This window comes from Ictidomys tridecemlineatus, chromosome 5 (assembly GCF_052094955.1).
Source record: "Ictidomys tridecemlineatus isolate mIctTri1 chromosome 5, mIctTri1.hap1, whole genome shotgun sequence".
In the NCBI taxonomy this organism is placed as follows: Eukaryota; Metazoa; Chordata; class Mammalia; order Rodentia; family Sciuridae; genus Ictidomys; species Ictidomys tridecemlineatus.
This window is the reverse complement of record NC_135481.1, coordinates 95,766,325-95,787,677: the sequence shown is the minus strand read 5'-3', so window position 1 is coordinate 95,787,677 and position 21,353 is coordinate 95,766,325. Positions and strand designations below refer to the sequence as shown.

At 37.5% G+C, this 21,353-nt stretch overlaps 1 protein-coding gene and 1 long non-coding RNA gene across 4 annotated transcripts in view; one reads left to right on the top strand and one right to left on the bottom strand.

Annotated features, from left to right (window-relative positions):
* The window catches only part of Rbm25 (RNA binding motif protein 25), a 64,921-nt gene extending 50,086 nt beyond the window's left edge, over window positions 1-14,835 (bottom strand). For 2 of the 3 annotated variants that reach the window (XR_013439114.1, XM_078050480.1), the window contains exons 1-3: window positions 14,644-14,835; window positions 4,204-4,320; window positions 3,970-4,090 (exon numbers count right to left, since the gene is read on the bottom strand). Coding sequence is in view for 2 of the 3 variants with exons in the window: in XM_078050480.1 (XP_077906606.1) it covers window positions 3,970-4,090; window positions 4,204-4,245 (163 nt within the window). In the remaining variant the exon portion in view is untranslated. The remainder of the gene's footprint in view (window positions 1-3,969; window positions 4,091-4,203; window positions 4,321-14,643) is intronic. The other variant, XM_005321203.5, reaches the window with a different exon arrangement.
* LOC144377879 (uncharacterized) lies at window positions 14,141-19,315 on the top strand. The gene is made up of 2 exons (XR_013439115.1): window positions 14,141-14,431; window positions 14,622-19,315. It is a non-coding gene; the product is annotated as an uncharacterized LOC144377879 (long non-coding RNA).
* The last annotated feature ends 2,038 nt before the right edge of the window (window positions 19,316-21,353 follow it).

The window sequence follows — 21,353 nt, the reverse complement described above, 5'->3', positions numbered from 1 at the left end:
TATATGATGAGCACTCATGAAAAAATGGATCCAAATATTTTTTTTTATTCACGTGATTTAAATGGTTTAATTTAAATTGGGTAAACAACTGTTGAGGATTGTTTTAATATGTGAACAAAATAGGAGGTTAACAAATCTGTTTGTTTACTTTCACCTTTCCTTTTCATCATATTTAATAATTCTCTTCAAGATAATGTAAATTGTTAAGAAAATTGTTTTCTTTTAGTGCCTTCTGGAATGTTACATAATTTTTTTTTAAGAGAGAGAGAGAGAGAATTTTTTAATATTTATTTTTTAGTTTTCGGCAGAAACAACATCTTTGTTTGTATGTGGTGCTGAGGATCGAACCCGGGTCGCTCCTATGCCAGGAGAGCACGCTACCGCTTGAGCCACATCCCCAGCCCCATAATTTTTTCTTTAGCCATTATTGCCAGAATTCCTATCTTCATCCCAGTGCTGGTGAAGACAAAGATAAAACCAATCTACAGCTTCTGCAATAGCAATCACTGAACTGCTTGCAGAACTTGCCTGGACTATGTGTCACTTGTATGCATTGAGAATTCACCTGTATGCCTTGTGAACTATCTGTTGGTGCAGCGACTTGTGGTAGTGTTGGGGTATTTTTGCTGATGCCGTCATCGGTGGTACAATTTTTACAAAAGGAGCCGTCAATTGGCTTGGTGTATCTTCCTCCCTTCTGCTTGTCATGATCGTTCAGCTAAAATTTGGGGGCCAACAGAGATGAGGCAAAGAACCTCACCCCCTTGCTGGTACAAAGACCCCTCCACAGGTATGGCTGTATACTGGACCGATAGTCAGTGACGGGTAAGATCCAATTGCAGTGGTACCAACCTAAGACAGGAGGCTGATGCCTTGAGGTCAGCTCATCCCATAACGGGTAAGGACCATATGTACTATTGGACAACCTAAGGCAGGCACAGTCCCTAAGCCACATGCTTATTGTTTAAACAGAGGGGGAGATGTTGAGCGCCACAGCTGAAGGGGCCCCAGCAAACTTTCAGACTGCCAGCTGACGATTGGCTCACAGCGGCCCCAGCAACATCTAGCTGATTGGCTCCTCTGCGGTGATGCTCATTGGGGGACTTCTTTGGCTCCGCCCACGCGACCCAGCCAATCAGCCTCAAGAGCAGGAGGATTGTGGGAGGTGGTGAGGCTTGTGTTGGTGTGAGAGGCTTGTGGGAAGCTGGTGTTGGCAGTTGGGCTCTGAGGGTTTTTCCTGAGGAGCTGTTTTGTTTGGCCTATGTGGTTCTAAAAATAAAGTTCATTTCTTTTGACAAGTGGCTCAGGGCATTGCTATCATATGTCAAGCCCTGGGTTCAATTCTCATTACTGCCCCCCAACACACACACACACAAAAAAATAAAAGTATTTTTAAATAACTGTGGGTATGTAAAAATATAATTAACTAACCATCCTGGTGGCACATGCCTTTAAACCTAGCAGCTCAGGAGGGTGAGGCAGAGGATCACATGTTTAAGGTCAGCCCAAGCAATTTAGTCAGAGGCCCTAAGTAACCCAGCATGACCCCGTCTCAAAATAAAAAATAAAAAGGGGGGTTTGGGTTGTGGCTCAGTGGTAGAGTGCTCGCCTAGCGCATGTGCGATGCCCTGGGTTCAATCCTCAGCACCACATAAACAAATAAAATCAAGGTACTGTGTCCAACTACAATCGAAAAATAAATGTAAAAATAATAATAAATAAAAATAAAAAGGGGATGGGAATATAGCTCAGTGGTAAAGCACCCCTGGGTTCAATCCCCAGTACCAAAAACACCTATAATTAACCAGTTGTTATCTAAATTTTACACCTTAACTTTCCAAAAATAAATACTCCTCTATTTACCAACTATAATGGTACCCCCATATGGCCTCAATTCCGTAGGTAAACTGTCTATTAAGAAAAGCATTCAGAAAGACATCTCTAAATTTCCCTTTTTATATTTACTCAAAGTCTAATAATGCTTCCTAATCCAACTTACTAATACCTGAAATTTATCTTTTTTTTTCCTCCTTTTTGGTGATAGGGTTACAACTCAGGTCTTGTGCATACTAAGCATGTGCTCTAATACTGCCATCAGAATTTCTGCAATTAGCATTCACAATAAATAAGGCATTGCTGCTGTTTATAAAAATCATGCATGCTAAAGCAAACATAAGCAAAGTACATTTCAAAATTTTCATTGAAAAAGCAGTGCTGCTCATCATAATGATCATGCATGCTAAGCAAAAATAAAGTACACAAAATGTGAAGAGCATATTAACATTTGAGTTTTTTAAAAAGGAAATAGGAAGAGTAAACGCAAGCAAATAGTAAGAAATGCACAGCATATCTCTGGAGAAATAATACCCTAGAAAACTGACAAGATTGATTTGGGGGAAGGAACTTTTTCTGTAGGCATATCTTACTTTCTAAAGAAAAGCAATAGCTAGTTACCAGACTTATTTTCTCATTTAAAATTCATGATCACCGGGTCTGGGGTTGTAGCACAGTGGCAGAGCACTTGACTAGCATGTGAGGCATTGGGTTCAATCCTCAACAACACCACATAAAATATATAAACTAGAAGTATTTTATCCATCTAAAACAAAAAATTTTTTTAAAACTCAGAATCATCATATATTATATCAAAGTCCAATTAACTGCACTGAGTTATTAACAATACTCATAAGCCAAACACAAAAATTATGCATCAAGGGTACTGTGTTTCTCAATTATTTCAGTAGTTTTTATAATATTTCATTACTTACCTTGCCCACCCCTTCCAGTGCTAGGGAACAAACACAGGGCCTCGAGCATGCAAGGCATTCTACCACTGAGTCATGTCCCCAGTGCACTACCTACCTTTGTTTTTTTCATGACTTACCTTTTAAAATACTGATATTGCACACAGAATGCTGGTAGTGCCTAAGCTACAACTAAATTCTGATTATCAGTCAAGTAAAGTATTCTTTGCTAAACAAAAATGATTATGTAGAATAGTACAAATGAAATCAGAAAGTACATAATTACCATTCTGAATAAATGTCCACATTAGTTTAACATCAACCAAGCTGGCAATAATATTGAAGATCTAAAGTAAACATGGTAGAAGCAAAGGAACTCTCATTCCTTTAAGTCAAATAATGTTATCTACTTCAGAATAACTGTTCTCAAATATGGGTTCCATCTACTTAATTTGATACATAGAAATAGCTGCAAACTTGTTAAAAATAAAGATTCCAGAACCCCAATTTCTGAGGAACTAATTCAGGGATTTGTGGTAAGGCCTGAATATTGCTTTAACTCCACAGAACTCTTGAAGGAAGCTGTTCATATATTGATTTAGAAAGCTATGGTACACTATCAAGTGAAGAAAAGCAAGGTGCAAACTAGTGGATATAGCATGCTACTATGTATCTGTGCTTAAAAACAAACCAATCTTAGAACTAAGAGATAAATATGTACTGGTATTTGCTTCTAATCTGCATGTTTAAGTACCTGCAAAATTAAGATTAATAACTTTCCCTGTTTAAGAAAGGGAATACCATTTGGTACTAGGGATGGAACCTAAAGGGGCTTAATCACTGAGCCCCATCTCTAGCCTATTTATTTTTATTTTGAAACAGGGTCTTGCTGAGTTTCTTAGAGGGTCACTAAGTTGTTGAGGCTGACTTTGAACTTGTGATCTTCCTGCCTTAGTCTCCCATGTCACTGGGACTACAGGCATGTGCCACCACACCTGGCCCTATGTATTTTAAATATAGAATTTTTAAAAGGAATTTCCAAGGTGAGTCTGACAGTCACATATCAAATCCACTGCCTTAGGAAAATGAAAAACCCATTTTCAGAATGATGCTAAATAAAAGATATCTTCACTGCTGAAGTAGTCACATACATATCATTTTCCTAAAGTTAATATCATAATGACAAAAGCATAGGTTTAAAAAACCTAAAGTTTAACAAACTTACCTGGAGGCACAGGTGGAGGAAAGCCAGGAAACTGTGGGGGTGGGATACCGGGTGGGAGTGCTGGGATTCCCATGGGAGGGCGATTCAAATGAGGGGGGAAAGACATTCTTACTGCAGCAGTCTAAAGAAAGAAATCATAACAAATCATTTTACTTGAAAACAATATAATTGAATCTGCCTAGTTTTGTTGGCCTTCATTTTTAGAGTATCTGCAAAATTCTAAATTTTTCTTACCCAAAGGAGTTGGCAAAGACCCTCTTTTCTCTGTCTGTCCATTGAGAATTTTTAAAACTTAGATCTTTTCTAAAATAAGTTCCCAAAATGTACACGATCTAAGTTCAGGATAGACTCCTACAATCATGTGGGAATACATATAAAGGAAGAAAAAAATTTTGAGGTTCAGTTAATATCCAAAAATTAAATACCAAACATCAATGAATCTTTTAAAACCAAACTCAGAATCCAGGAGGGTATCTAATAGTGTTTTATAAAGTGCTTTGATACTTTTTTTATTTAATATCTATCAGCACCCTGAAAACTAAATTTACAAAGTTACACAGCATTTCATTCAATGTTGGCCAGTTCCTCAAGGACAAATATGTCAGTGAATTACAAACCTGGTGGGGCACGGACACACACCAACTCTTAATACCAGATCATACAGTAATCACTCAATTGTGAAAAGGAACTATTGACAATGAGAAAAGCCATCCTTTTTCTTAAACTTAAAAGCAACCAATTAACCATTCTTTCTTTAACCACTCTTGAATCAGATACTACCATTTGATTTTTTTAAAAATATAAAAGCACATTAAATTGTTTAGTCTGCCATATTAAAGGAAACTTTTTTTCCCTTCCCATATGGGACTGAGGATTAAACCCCGGGGCGCTTTACCAGAGCTACAACCCCAGTCCTTTTTGAGACAGGGTTTCAGGAACTTGCATTCCTCACGCCTCAGCCTCCCAAACTGCTGGTATTATAAGTGCCCAGCTATCCTTTATTTTAAATGAATGGAAGTACTTAAGTTTTTCCTTCCTTAAGTTTTTATTTTCATCAACATATTTTAGCACCCAGTTCTATTGGAGAAAAAATTTAAAATGTTGCTAGGATGTCCTATGAGAGTTCCATACATCAATTTTTAAAATCAACCAAGGGGCTGGGGGACATAGATCAGTGACAAGAGTGTTTCCTATCTTGCTCAAGGTTTTAGGTTAGATTCCCAGCATGGGAATGAGAGAGCTCAAATAAGTAAGTCTATGCCACATCAGTGACTCCACTAAAGTCAGTGATTTGATAAACAGGAGATATTTCTACTAGACACTAGGGAAAATTTCCTCACTCTATAAATAAAGAAGTCCACAGGGCTGGGGATATTAACTCAGTTAGTAGAGGGCTTGCCTCACATGCATAAGGCCCTGGGTTCAATCCCCAGCACCACAAAAAAAAAAAAGGAAAAAAAAAAGTCCAGAGCTATTTAAACTTTTAAAATGTCTTGTGTTTTGTAATTGTTTTACTCAACCTCCAGGAGAAAGAAAAATAAAAAGTGTAACTCTTGGGGGCTGGGGTTGTGGCTCACAGTAGACTACTTGCCTAGCATGCCTGGCACTGTGTTAGGTTCTCAGCACCGCACATAAAAAATTAATTAAATAAAAGTCTATCAACAACTAAAAAAAAATTAAGGAAAAAAGTGTAACTCTTCCACTTTCTCTTTCCCTAATCCCTCACTTTTTCTTTCCCTAATCCCACAGTTAGGCATATCTCATGGTTTTCTACATATCTTTATATGTACAAAGTAATACATAATTTGTAATTTTCTCCAGTATAACTATATTATTACCTGCATTTTCCCCTATTTTCATTGACATCTCTTCATATCCACTTATAAATTTCTATTTCAGTTTTTATAATGTAGTAAATTATTATTAATACAGATATACAATAATTAAACAACCAACATTAATGGTTGATGCTATTTTATCTCTTTCAAATAATGCTTTAGATTTTGACATATAATCCTATACATCTCTGTAATTAATTCCATAATCCAGATTATTATTGTATATATCCAAATTTTACCTCTAAATCAGCCCCCAAAAATAGTATGTAAATTTTATGCCCTTTTCTCATATCCTCACCAGTGTTGGAATAAAGAGGTTTTTAAATTCTAATTATCTGATAGGTTAAAAAAAAAAACTTTTATTTCATTAACGAGGTTCAGTATCTTTTTACCTGTTTATTTACATGATGTACACAATCAATAGTCTATACAATTTAAACTTCAACTTCAAAAAACAATATACTTAAAATATTTAGAAAGTTTTATAAGTAAAGGAATTCCTAGGACGATTCATATACTTATCAAATAAGGTACTAGAAATGCTTTAAAATTTAGGTAGGTATCAGGATGTATCACAAAGGAAAAACCACAAGATTTTTAGACTATAAATGTATTGAGTTTCTTATAATTTTTTTTGGTAACACTTTCTGCCCCAAATCAAAAACAAATATTCTATACAGAAGGGTGGAAAGGGGGTGTATCTTCTTTTAAAACAGAGAAGGCTACTGTCCTACTTACAGAAGCTCTTGTATTATCATTATAATACTCTATCTCAGCACTTTCTTAGGAGGGCAGTTGGTATAGTACCTGTTGAATAAATAAATTGATTAATGAATGTATCAGTAAACAAAGTCTGAGGGCCTCAATAGACATTTATTAAGCAGTTACCATGATCCAGGTACTATGCTAGCAATGGCCCAGTACTAGCCTCACAATGATCAAAGATGGACTTTGATTCAGTTTTTAGAACCACTTTTTACTCCCCCCAGTATTAGATACTTTATTAATAAAACTATATTATTAGAATTTATGCCATATTTATAATCTTTACTGTTAGTGTATGCTAGTATACCCCTTGCATTCATTTCTAGGTTTTTGTTTTTGTTGGAGGGGTATTGGGGATTGAACCCCAGGGGGCTCTTTACCACTGAGCTGAAGCCCCAGCCCTTTATTTTAGTTTAAAACAGATGAAAAATAACACAGCTAATGGTTAATTATTGTGAATATTCAACTTTTCCTTGAAAAATCAGAAAACATTTGTTGTGATCTTTAAAAAATATTAATATTTAAACATTAAAATGCATAAAATTACATAATTCAACATAAAATTTTGTTTTGCCATGTGCAAATAAACTTTTATAATCATAGCAAACCTATCAGCTCTTACAGATAACAAATATAAATTATAATTACTCATGCTACAGATATATTGAACACTGAAAGGCATTTTGTAGGAAACCAAAGCTGGGAAGACAGCAAGGGAGAGATTTATTACAAATCTGCTTATATACCTCACAAAGAAAATGAAGAGCTAAATAAAGATTTGAAAAAGGCTGAAACAGGAAGTCCTTTTCATATCTGAGGGAAACACCTTCCAAGCAAAGGAAACAGCAAACACATGCCTGAAGTAGGCAGAGTGTTCAACTTTGGGGTGTGTTCAAGGGAGACAGCAAGGTCAACATTATCTCTGGGGTAGCTGAAGCAAGCTGAAAATACTATTACTTGGGGAAGGAGTTCAGAGTGCAGGACTTTGTAGTACATTGTAAAGGTTTTGATTGTTACTTTCAATAAGATGGAAAACATCTGAAAGATTTTTTAACTTGACTGACGTTTTAACAGTATCAATGGCCACTGTATTAAGTAAGACTGGAAGAGAACAGAATGGAAGCATGAGACTATTGTAATAATCCACACAAGATGATGGCAGTTTGAAACAGGTGGTAGTGGTGAAAGTGGTTTATCAAACTGTTGGATTCTAAACATACTGAAGATCACCAATAGGATTTGCTGAAAAATTGCATGTGGAGTTCAAGAAAGAGAGATGCAGATTTAATTTTTAGCACTAAAATCATTTAAATAGCATTTTTAAAAATACTGTGCTTATGGGCTGGGGATGTGGCTCAAGCAGTAGTGCGCTCGCCTGGCATGCGTGCGGCCCGGGTTCGATCCTCAGCACCACATACAACATACAACCATGTTGTATCCGCCAAAAACTGAAAAATAAATATTAAATAATTCTCTCTCCTCTCTCTCTTTAAAAAAAAAATACTGTGCTTAATTTACAGAAAATCCAAAGCATTTTTACCTATTAAGTAAAAAACTTCATGACCCAAACCAAGCATCACAATGGAAGAAATATTTTCTATATTTATCTAGCATACTGTTGGTCACACAGGCATATGTATAAATCAAAACTCATAGAAATTAAAATGGATTCATTTTATTGTAATTTTACTTCAACAGATTTACTCCAAAAAAAAATGCAAGTAAGATTTATTTATATTATATTAACATGCATGCATTCTGCTTTTTTCACTTTTTTCTCTTTCAAAGCATTCTTTAGTTTTCTACACTTCTGAGAATACTACAGGTATACAAAATATGGTAGAGATGCTTATCCCTTTGTTTCACAGGTATCTAGACATAAAATTATTTCACCAAGGATAGGCTTATAAATTAGCCCCATCAGGGCACTCACTATGTATCAAATTTTTGAAATGGTAAGAATGAACCAATAATATCCCCCCTCTGCGAACACTAACATAGAATTCATTCATTCATCCAATAAATAGTTTCAATTTTGTGCCTAGTTCTCCCCCAGGTATTATTTGTATCTGTTCCTGAAAGGGTAAAATATAAGTTACTATATAAAGTTCAGAGGTTCTACAGTGACTAAAAGTGACTATTAGTGTAACATGTACTGTTTCCTGCCCTGCTCATAGCCTGCAAGATACACTGGACACTGACATAACTGCCTGCCTCAACCTAAGCAAAACATTCCCTTAAAATGCATTACTCCATTAACTAAATTTCCACATAACTGGAGTCTACAGGCATTATTACTAGAAAAAGTATTCAAAGCCCAAAGAAGAATGAGGACTATTCGACAGAAAAATTTCTTTTACAGGGGGTAGGCCCTGTAATTCCAGGATTAGTGGCAGAGCACTTGGTTCTGTGAGGCACTGGGTTTGATTCTCAGCACCACATATACGGGCTGGGGATGTGGCTCAAGCGGTAGTGCACTTGCCTGGCACGCGTGCAGCCCGGGTTCGATCCTCAGTACCACATACAAAGATGTTGGGCCCGCCAAGAACTAAAAAATAAATATTAAAATTCTCTCTCTCCCTCTCTCTTAAAAAAAAAAAAAGAATCACATATAGATAAGAAAAAAGTCTATCAACTTAAAAAAAAAGAATTTAAAGAACAAACTTTCTTTTACAGAAGTTTTTCAGAAGTCTGAAAATACTCAAGAGAGTAGGGAAATATAGCTCAGTGATAGAACACCATAGGTTCAGTCCCCAGTACTGCAGGAAAGACTTTTGACTGTCTAAAAAAGGAATTGATTTTTTTTCCCTGAGATTTCCACTTTGTTATCTGTCATTTTTCAATTATTAAAAAGCAACACTATGTATACAGAAACACTAGTGGTCCCTACAAACTGGGGTAAGACAGAAGGTAGGGGGAGGGTAGACCCTGTAATTCCAGTGACTCAGAAGGCTGAGGCCAGAGATCCACAAGCTTCAGGTGAGCTTCAGCAATTTAGTGAGTCCCTAAGCAACTTAGTAAGAACATGTCTCAAAATTTAAGAGTGGGGTGCTGGGAGTGTAACTCAGTGTAGTAAATGCCCCTAGGTTCAATCCATAGTATCCACCCACCATCTCTGTCCCCACCTCAAAAGGGGAATAAAACAAAATAAAACCTGGCAAATAGGCAGAGAGATCTTTTAGGCCATTTAACTCTGTATGATTACTTAAAAAAAAAAAACTCATTTACACGTCAAAAACACCTTCATAAAGCTGCTATTTTTAAAAAACATTATTTTTGGATGGGTAACAGGGATTGAACCCAGGGGCACTCAACCACTGAGCCACATCCCTAGCCCTATTCAGTATTTTATTTGGAGACATGGTCTCACTGAGTTGCTTAGCAACTCACTTTTGCTGAGGCTGGCTTTGAACTCACCATCCTCCTGCCTCAGCCTCCTGAGCAGTGTGCACCACTACATCCAGCATAAAGCTGCTTTTTAAAAAAAAAATCAGGACAAGAGGCAAAATCTAAGACCTGAAAATTACATAATACTGTATCAATGCTAATGTCCTAACTTTGATCATTATACTATTAAATAACAGAATCTGTGTCCTAGTTTGTCTTTCTGGTACAGAGGGGAAAAAAAAAGTGCTAGGGCAATTTACCACTGAGCTACATCCCCAATCTTTTTTTTTTTTTCCTTTTTCTTTCTTTCCAGATAGGGTGTAACTAAGTTCTTCAGGGTGGCCTTGAATTTGAATTCTTCCTGCCTTTGTTTCCTTAGTAGCTAGTATTACAGGTGTGCAACACTGCACCTTGCCTATTTCCTAGTTTTAAAGGAAATACACTTTAGTATTTTTATATTAAGAGGCATCACATCTCCTAAATTTTTCAGAAAGAAACTATGAAGACAGAAATAAGAATGAGGGACCAGGTTGTGGCTGAGTGGTAGAGCACTTGCCTAGCATGCATGAGGCACTGGGTTAGATCCCCGGCACCACATTAAATAAATACATACATACATATATACATACATACAAACAAATAAAATAAAGGTGCTGTGTCCATCTACAACTAAAATATATATTTTTTTAAAAAAAGAATGAAGTTAATTGGTAAAATATTAACATTTCAGGTATGTGGGTGAGAGTTGAGAATTCTTCATACTATTCTTGAAACATTTTTGTAAATTTTAAATTACATGAAAACTTAAATTAAAAAAGGAATATCAGTAATTCTGAGTAGTGTTCTTCTTCTTATTTTCTGCAAGTTTAAAAACTTTTAAACGGCTGGGCACAGTGGTGCACACCTATAATCCCAGCAGCTCCGGGGGCTGAGACAGGAAGATCAAAGGAGTTCAAAGCCAGAGACAGCAATGGGAAGGCACCAAGAAATACAGTGAGAGCCTGTCTCTAAATAAAATACAAAACTAGGGGTGGGGATGTGGCTCAGTGGCCAAGTGCTCCTGAGTTCAATCCCTGGTACCAAAAAAAAAAAAAAAACTTTTAAAAGTTTTTAAAAGTAGAGAAAAGTATTTAAAAGTATAGAAAAGTGGGGCTGGGGATGTGGCTCAAGCGGTAGGGCACTCGCCTGGCCCGCGTGCGGCCCGGGTTCAATCCTCAGCACCACATAACAAAGAAAGATGTTGTGTCTGCCAAAAACTAAAAAATAGTTTCTCTCTCCCTTCCTCTCTCTTTAAAAAAAATAAAATAAGGGCTGGGGATATGGCTCAAGCGGTAGCGCGCTCGCCTAGCATGCGTGCGGCCCGGGTTCGATCCTCAGCACCACATACAAACGAAAATGTTGTGTCCACCAAGAACTAAGAAAAAATAAATAAATGTTAAAATTCTCTCTCTCTGTCCCCCTCTCTCTCACTCTCTCTTTAAAAAAAAATAATAATAATAATAAAATAAAATAAAATAAAATAAAAGTACAGAAGCTAAGCCTAGGGCCTGGTTTTATGGCTCAGTGGTAAAGCACTTGCCTGGCAAGTGTGAGGCACTGGGTTCCATCCTCAGCACCACATAAAAATAAATAAATAAAATAAAAGTATTATGTGTCTACAATTCAAATATGTTTTTTTAAAAAAGAAAAGAAAAAGAAAGAGATGGACTGGGGTTGTACCTGAGTGGCAGAGCACTTGCCTTACACATGTGAGGCACTGAGTTTGATCCTCTGCTCTACATAAAAATAAAAACAAAAACAAAATAAAGATGTATAACTAGGGGCTGGGATTGTGGCTCAGCGGTAAAGCGCTCACCTACCTAAAGGCATTGTGTTGCGTCCATCTACACCTAAAAAAAAAAATTTGGAAAAAAAAAGATGTATAACTAAAAAAATATTTAAAAAAGAAAAAAGAAAAAAGGGGGAAGAAAAGGGATAAAAGCTGTTGAAGAAGCTCAAGAAGCTTTTAAAATCCCCTTGTATGAATGGCTATTGTAGTATAAGAACAGGCAATCAAGAGATTAAAAAATACATAGAGGGCTGGGGATGTGGCTCAAGCGGTAGCGCGCTCGCCTAGCGTGCGTGCAGCCCGGGTTCCATCCTCAGCACCACATTCAAACGAAGATGTTGTGTCCGCCGAGAACTAAGAAAAAATAAATATTAAAAAAAAATACATAGAATGTTTTCTTAATACAAGATTACTTTTAGTGAGTGACATTAATGATTTAATGATGTTAATGACAACTTTTGCTTTCAAAGCTATAATACCATTTTTCTCCAAATCATAAAAATGAGAAAAGTACTTAATCTGTGGCCAAAATGGTACCATAAATGGAGAAATCCCAAATTCCTATCAGGTCTGAAGTCATTACCCAATATTAACATGAAATAATTTTATTTTAAAAATATATATTGAGGGGTCAGGGTTGTGGCTCAGTGGTACAGTGTTTTGCCTAGCATGTGTGAGGCACTGGGTTTGATTCTCAGCATCACATACAAATAAAGATCCATAAACAATTAAAAAGATATATTAAATATATATATAATATAGATAGATAGATATAAATATATATGTATAATTGGGCTGGGGTTGTGGCTCAGTGGTAGAGTGCTTGCCTAGCATGTATGAGACACTGGGTTCCATTCTCAGCACCATATACAAATAAATAAAATAAAGGTCCGTCAACAACTAAAAAATACTTAAAATACATACACAGAGAGTGTCAATATAGTGCAAAAAAAGACAAATCACAAAATTTAAAAATTAGTCAAAATATTATTAATATATGGTGCCTATATACAAGAGTGAAACAGCAAACTTTTATTTCCTTGACTTATAGATGATACTCTACCAGAAGAAAAAACAAAACAGGAAAGGCATAGAAAATACCTTGTGACCATAAAAGAGAAAATCTGATAATGGTTATCTCAAAATTATTTAATAAGCATTTTTATTTATTTTTATTGGCAAGTCTTCATTATCTTACTTAATTCCCAAATTATCAAATGTAAATTCATTAATTTGGGGGCAGGTACTGGGCTTGAATGCAGGGGGGCTCTACCACTGTGCTACATACACTCCAGTACTTTATATTTCTTATTTTTTGTAACAGTGTCTGGCTGAACTGCCAAGGCTTGCCTGGAACTTGCTCTTCTCCTGCCTCAGTCTCCTGAATGGCTGGAATTACAGGTGTGAGCCATGCGGGCTTGTTGCTGCTTTACTTGTCCAACTGAACACAGCAAGTGGGTGGAGACTCCCAAGGCTCCCCACTGTCCTGAAATTACCAATATAAAGACTCTACTGTCTGTTTCTAGCAATAACATACCAATAAGAAGAAATCAAAGAGTTAGTTATGGCTTTGCTTATGAAAGTCCTAATCAGAGTACACTGGAAGAAATGTTACTATTATAACACTCGTTTTACAGATGAAGAAAACCAAGGCTTTAAAAAAATGAATTATTATAATAGTATAACATCTACTTGAATCAGGAGAACTGATGATCAACTAACCGACTTCCTTGGACTCTAAATGTTTTGGTAATAATCTTTAAAAATTAAAAGTTTCTCTTCAATCTTTTACAATTTAGCTACAGGATAACACAGTACCAACTGCATAGAGAAATCCACTACACTACTTTATAAATTCTTCTGTAAATCTAAAATAACGTCAAAGTAAAGATTTTTTTAAAGTGGTAAAAACAACAAAAAAACTTCTACAAAAATGAAACAAATCTTTACACATTGTCAACTACCTAATAACAAGTACTTCCCAATAAAGCGGTCTAGTCCAATATCTTCCCTCCTTTTGGTCTGCTTCACTCTGCCCAGTATCAAAAACAGCATTTCCATGACCATCTAAATCTATATTACATAACATCAAAATAACCTTCACATTCCGATATCTATTCTAAAAAACATAGTTTAAAAGCAATACTTAAGACTAAGGAACGGTGAAAATGAAATAACATTTTAATGCCGAGGCTGGTAATCACTTAAAATGAATGGAAACAGATTACTGCATCCTTCAATGCGGAAAGGCGGCAGGAAGGCAAAACTCATTACAACCTTAAGCAAGCCAGGAATATGCTTAAAAAAAAAAAAAAAGTGAGCATTAGCTAAATTCGAGTGGGACGGGCTCTAGATGGCCAAAGTGAAAGAGAAAGAAATCCGTTGGTGGCCAGCACCTCTCTAAAAAGGATGGTGCAGACTGGCTTCAAGGCCCGGGGCCAATGTGTCCTAGGCCCGAAAAAACCTACAGGGGTGCTGTGCAAGCTCCATAAATAAAGGAACCTCAGGGAAATGCCCCCCAGGGGCATACCGATCATTTTGTGACTAACGCGCAGCCGAGATGGGACCAAAGCGATTCACTCCGTAGCAGAACGTGGAAGGGAAAGGGAAATTGGGCGACAATGCAAAGAGGAACGCTCAGGCGGTAAGGCCGGCCTCCACGGGCTCCTGGGCCCACTGGTTTTCGAGGCCTCAGAGAAGCGAGGAAACCTAAGCCTCGTGCCCGTCCCCTCCCCCACCCCAGCCCTCACCCCTACCCCACCCCAGCCCTTTAGCAGCCACCCTGGCTTTTCCTCTTCCTCCAGCTGAGGTACCCCGTCCTCCGGTTTCCACAGGCGTTCAGAAGCGTAAACTCACCCGCCGCTGAGAAAACGGTACTGTCTTCGCGGCCTTCTGGGCTCCACGTTACGAGTGGGCTCCACCGGTTCGAGGTTTCTGCGCGCCGCTCGCCCGGGAGACTAATTCCGAAGCGCCTACTCGCACAGGCCGCAAACACAGCCGCGATGCGCGGGGAGCTTCTGGAGGTCTTCCTCTTGCCCGGCATGCACAGCGACCGGGGGCGTGGAGTAGAGAACCATAGAGAAGAGCGTGTATAGAGAGTCTCCTCTGTTGGGTTGGACTCACCACGCAGAGCCGAACAACCATAGAAAGGGACCGCCTGGTGGGGACTAGAAAGGCTGGAGCCGAAAATTAGGACCCAGCCTGCCATTTTTGATTGGAGCTGACTGAATCTTATGACTACGCGACGCCATCTTGAGGTCAAGGTTTCTGCTGGACGCTGCACGAGGCTTGTTAGAGGATTTTTCACTTTTCGTGGTTTGTTTTCTGGGAATTAGAACCTTGCTTTCTCATTCACTAAGGTTCGATGCATTCATAACTGGTCCCGACCAAGAACCTCAGTAAAAACCCCAAGTGCTAATTTTTCCCTAAAAAACACCTACTCTTCCTATTAAGAAATACTTGGCAAAGGCTTTTTTTTTAAGTGACCACGCACACTGAAACTTAACGATAGTGAGATCAAAAAGGTAACTAGAAGATGTTTGAAGTACATCAAAGAGCCTGTAAGAATATCTGATGTAGTTTTCATTCTGTAATATAAACATTCTGAAAAGAACTTCACTTACTCAATTAGTGAAAATAAAACTAATCGCAAATTATCAGGTGATTCAATTTAGGGACTTTTTTAAAAAATATTTTTTAGTTGTCAATGGACTTTTATTATTTATTTTTATGTGGTGCTGACAATCGAACCCAGTGCCTCACCCATGCAGCAAGCACTCTACCACTGAGCCACAGCCCTTATTATTTTTTAAAAAAAAATTTTTAGTTGTAGATGGACAGGATACCTTTATTTTGTTTAGTTTTTCAATGTGGTGCTGACCATCGAACCCAGGGCCTCACACATGCTAGACTAGCTCTCTACCACTGAGCCACAACCCCAGCCCCAATTCAGGGACTTTTAAGCAATATCTACTTTATAGACCTTTGTTTCCTGACTGCTTGCTTCTCAGGAGGTTTGCAGTTCATTCGATATGAAAGTATTACATCCCTGGGTGCCTAGGCTGTGAGAAGTGCGGGAGTATGAAGGCAAAGGGCGATTGAGATTTGTATCCACCCTAGAAGAACTGCGGTTGAAGCAGAATAACAAACCCTGACCATCCTACATAAAACTGAAACATTGCTGCACACTCCTTTTTTTGCCTTCCCTACTTAATTTTGATCTATAGCACTTATTACAATCTACCACACCATGCATTTTTCTTATTTTATGGTCAGCTTGCTCCTACCCTACTAGTATATAAATTTAAGGATGTTTCATTCACTTTTGTAATCACAGTGCCTACAACAAGTGCCTGGTATTGAGCAAAATACTCATTGTTAAATTATTAATGAATTTAAGTATTACCATATCATAGGTACCAACAGAACACAATACAATGGGAGCCCAAAGGGGAGAGACTGTATGTAATAACACTGCCATCTCGAAATTTTAAATTCCTCTTTATTTCTCCTTATAAAGGTTAATACTTTCTCCCCAGGGCTTTATCAAGGAATGTGTGTGAAAGTACTTCGTTCGTTAAAATGCTAATTAAGTGCAATTTTCATTTTATAAATGAAAGTCTGTGTCTTGCCAGGTGTGGTAGAGAATGCCTGGAATCCCCACTACAAAAGTTGGAAGGCTGAGGCCAGAGGATGGCAAATTTAGGCCACTCTCAGCAATTTAATGAGATACAGTCTTAAATTTAAAAAATAAAAATAAAAATAAATAAATAAATGACTGGGACTATAGCTCAATGGTAAAGTGCCCCTAGGTTCAATCCCTAGTCAAAAAGAGAGAAAAAAAAAAATCTGTGCCTTTTTTTACAACCAGAAGGATAAACACTGACGTCCTTTTAGGTTACTCTGTATTACTTTGTATTGTTAGAAACATTGTACTTTAATTTGTGTGTTACTTGTCCTTAAAGAGATAGCAGGGTGCTGTGGGGGTGCTGTGCTGCATGCCTATAATCCCAGTGACTCTGGAGGCTGAGGCAGGAGATTCACACATTCAAAGCCAGCCTCGGCAACTGAGTGAGGCCCTAGCAAGGGGGCTGGGGCCACAGTTCAGTGGCTGAGTGTTTGCCTAGCATCTGTGAGGTACTCAGCACCACATAAAAAACAAATTTATAAACAAAGGTATGGTGTGTCCCTCTACAACTAAAGTAATAAATAAATAAAGTGCTCCTAGGTTTGATCCCCAGTACAAAAAAAAAAAAATCTTGGGCTTGGATGTGGCTCAAGTGGTAGCACACCCATGCATGCGGCCTGGGTTCCATCCTCAGCACCACATACAAACAAAGATGTTGTGTCCGCCGAAAAACTAAAAAAATAAATAAATAAATATATGTATTTTTAAAAATCTATAAACAGAAAACTACAACCCCAAGATTTCAGAGCTTAAAAAAGAAGACACATATAGCAAAATTAAAGTGTATCAGGAGCATTCAAACAGATGACTTGGTCTCTGGCTCCTCTAAACTAGTTCCAGTGGGATATAGAATTTAATAACTTCAAATTCAGTGTATAGTTGAAGATGATAAAGTTGGGGGAGCACATCACTGCTTTTGTGACTATATTCAGGCCATGGGCATAGCTGCTTTAACAAGATCTATAAAATCCATTCTGGATCATTGCACTTAAATAAAAACTTGAGGACTGGGGTTGTGGCTCAGCGGTAGAGCACTCGCCTAGGTGTGTGAGGCCCTGGGTTCGATCCTCATGCACCACATAAAAATAAATAAATAAAGGTATTTAAAAAAAAAAACAACTGAGAAATAATTTTAAAAAAACTTGAAAGATTTTTTTTAATGCTACCAAAAAAGATAAACTGAAGAATGAAAAAATAAATAAAAATAAGATCTAGTCAATAGACCTCAAATGAAACATGGTGGAAGGAGTTTACTTGGTGTTTTGGAGTCAAGGACAGATTGACAAATTTAAATGCTCTGTTAAAAATTGACAAATCAGGGCCAAGGGTTGTGGTTCAGTGGTAGAAGTCTTGCCTATCATGTATGAGGCACTGGGTTCAATCCCTAGCACCACATGAAAATAAACAAATATAATAAAGATATTGTTTCCAGGGCTGGGGATGTGGCTCAAGCGGTAGCATGCTCGCCTGGCATGCGTGCGGCCTGGGTTGGATCCTCAGCACCACATACAAACAAAGATGTTGTGTCCGCCAATAACTAAAAAATAAATATTAAAATTAAAAAAAAAGATATTGTGTCCATCTACAACTAAAAATTTTTTTTAAAAGTTGGCAAGTGGACTGGGTATATGGCTCAAGCTGTAGCGAGCTCGCCTGGTATGCGTGCGGCCCAGGTTCGATCCTCAGCACCACATATCAACAAAAATGTTGTGTCGCCGAGAACTAAAAAATAAATATTAAAAAAAAGAAAAAGAAAAAAAATTGGCAAGTCAGGGATTGGGGTTGTAGCTCAGTGGTACAGCACTCACCTAGCACATGTGAAGAGCTTGATTTGATCCCCAGCACCATATAAAATAAAGGCACTTATGGAGGAGTGGAATATTGAGAATGCTGAGGAACTTGACAACCACCTAGCTATACCAGATCTTGGTATAAAAATTGCCAAGACACTTGCCTACCACAACCTTGAAAAAGCCAAAAAGGAGGTTGAAATTTCACAAACTGTAAAGAAATTCATATAGGGAATTAAAAGAAAGAAGAGAAAAATGGGATCTAAGCAACTTGACATGGGATCTGTGCAACTTGTTAGAGTTCTTCAAAACATTTGTGGACTCACATGCTCAATTTATTGAAGATATTCCTGCTTGTATTAAATGCCAGGAAATTGATGAAATAAACATAAATATTCCAGGTGCTATGGCACAGGCCTGTAATCCCAGTGATTTGGGAGGCTGAGACAGAAGGATCAAAGGTTCAAAGCCAGCCTCAGCAAAAGTGAGGTGCTAAGCAACTCTGTGAGATCCTATCTCTAAATAAAATACAAAATAAGGCTGGGGATATGGCTCAGTGGTCAAGTGCTCCTGAGTTCAATACCCAGTACCAAATCTTATTGAAGTGAATGAAATGAAATATTATTTGTAGAAGAAATCTAAATATACATACTAAAAAAAGACAGAATTTTATTTATTTATATAGATCTACAGTATAAAATAATTTGATTTTCATCCTCTTAGTGTAGCATAGCCAGTGAGCTCTTTGTACTTTCTTATCTGTACTCAGTGTGACTTCACTTATTCCAGAATTGTATTTAAGATTGACATTTGCTTGTAATGAATTAGTCATGAGTGGAAAAAAAAAGTCTCGATGTTAATTAATTACCTTAATGTTATAAAAGTAATTATTGATTCTAGCTGCAAATGGTACATCCATGAGACCCTGAGTTCAATCTCCAATACTGGAAATGAGGAAAGAAAGAAATAGAATATGTATTCATCAATTTCCACTGTACTTCTAGGCTTCTCATTACATAAGCCAATAAATTCCTTTTCCTAAATCAGAAAATTGCATTTTCTATTCCTTCAATAGAGAGGACCATCAATGATAACAATTGTGTATCACTTATGGTGGACAGGCTAAGCCATTCACTTGCAAGGCCAATCAGCCCCCTCCAAAGATTTTATCCTCACAGGCCCTTGCTGAAGAAAAGTGGCTACAGATAATTGATTTGGATATCAGTAGCTACATTGTGTGCTTTCTGACCCTAACCCCATGGCCACATTCAACACAGGTGGTCAGCAGTCTTTATCAGGTGACCTGTCAGGAAAACTTTGGGGGCAAGGTACCAGGGATTCAACTCAGGGACACTTGACTACTTAGCCACATTCCCAGCCCCGTTTTGTATTTTATTTAGAGACAGGTCTCACTGAGTTACTTAGCACTCACTTTTGTTGAAGCTGGCTTTGAATTTGGGATCCTCCTGCCTCAACCTCCAGAGTCGCTGGGATTACAGGTTTGCGCCACAACACCTGGCAGGAAAACTTCTTTAATGGGAAAAATATTGTTTAGCTAAATTAATCTCCTCAAGAATTTAAACTGGAGGTACAGTGGAGAAAGTTGATAACTTGACGGCAGAGAAGAAAAGCAGTCATACAATAAGAGTCCTGTTAAAAACAAGTCAGGAGGTGCTGGGGTTGTAGCTCAGTGGTAGAGCACTTGCCTCCCACAAGCAAGGTGCTGGGTTGGATCCTCAGTACCAAATAAAAATAAATAAATAAAATAAAGATATTGTGTCCAACTACAACTAATATATATATAAAATTTAAAAACATATATATATATATGTATATATATATATATATATAACTCATATATAAAATTTAAAAATGGGTCAGTTGGGCACATGGCATAAGCCTGTAATCCCAGAAATTTGGGAGACTGAGACAGGAGGAGCATAAGTTCAAGGCCACCTCAGCAACTTAAGGGAGATCCTGTCTCAAAATAAAAAATAATAGTAATGATAATTAAAAGGGCTAGGGTTGTATATCATTAGTAAAAGTACCCCTAGGCTAAATCCCCAGTACCAAAAAATAAAATATTAGAAGGTCACAGGAGTTGGGGGTGTAGCTCAGTGGTAGCACATGCTTAACATGCATGAAACCCTGAGTTTGATCCCCAGTGCTACTAAAAAAAAAAAAAAAATTTTAAAGGTAACTAAAATAAGGACCTTTGTACCCTAAATTGGGAGATGGGAACTGTTCAAATTCTTGCCAAGGTACCTGAGCTGGCATCAGACTACTAGAGCCAAGATGGTGTCCTGATGGTGTAGTAACCCAGAAGCCCAGCCATGCAATTCTTGCAGTTCAGAAAATATTCCACTATATAATAATCATTTGTTCACATTCTTTCCTGTTAGATACTGAATTCCCAAAAGGCCAGAACCATATATTTATTCATCTTTAAATAGCCAAGGTAGATATAATATTCACAAAATTAATGTTGGATGAGGAAAGAATCATAGTGTGTCTTTAAAATATAATAAGACACAGCAAAATAATTCAGTTTATTTTTTTTCTAATTGGAACCTAGAACTCCAAGTCAAACTTTATCATCAGGATTTAGACTTTTATGTGAATTTCAAATTACTTGATATTATTAAAATATTTGTGGTTGGGGCAGTGTTGAATACCTACAATCCCAACTACTGGGGAGATGGAGGCAGGAGGATCAAAAGTTGGAGGCCACCTTGGCAATTTAGCAAGATCCTGTCAAAATAAATAAAAAGGACTGGGGCTGGGTACAATGGTGCTGACCTGTAATCCCATGGCTCTGGAGGCTAAAGCAGGAGGATCTTGGGTTTAAAGCCAGCCTCAACAACTTAGTGATACCCTGTCTCAAAAAAAAAAAAAAAAAAAAGAGAAGAAAAAGAAGAAGACGATGACTGAGGCTGTAGCTCAGTGGCAGAGTGCCCCAGAGTGTTCAGTTCCCAGTACAAAAAAAAAAACAAAAACAAAAACAAAAGTGTATATGTATGTTCAGTTGTAGATTCACTTCGGAAATGTGTGAACTTTGCTACTTGGTGGGTCTGATGTGGTACATCTTG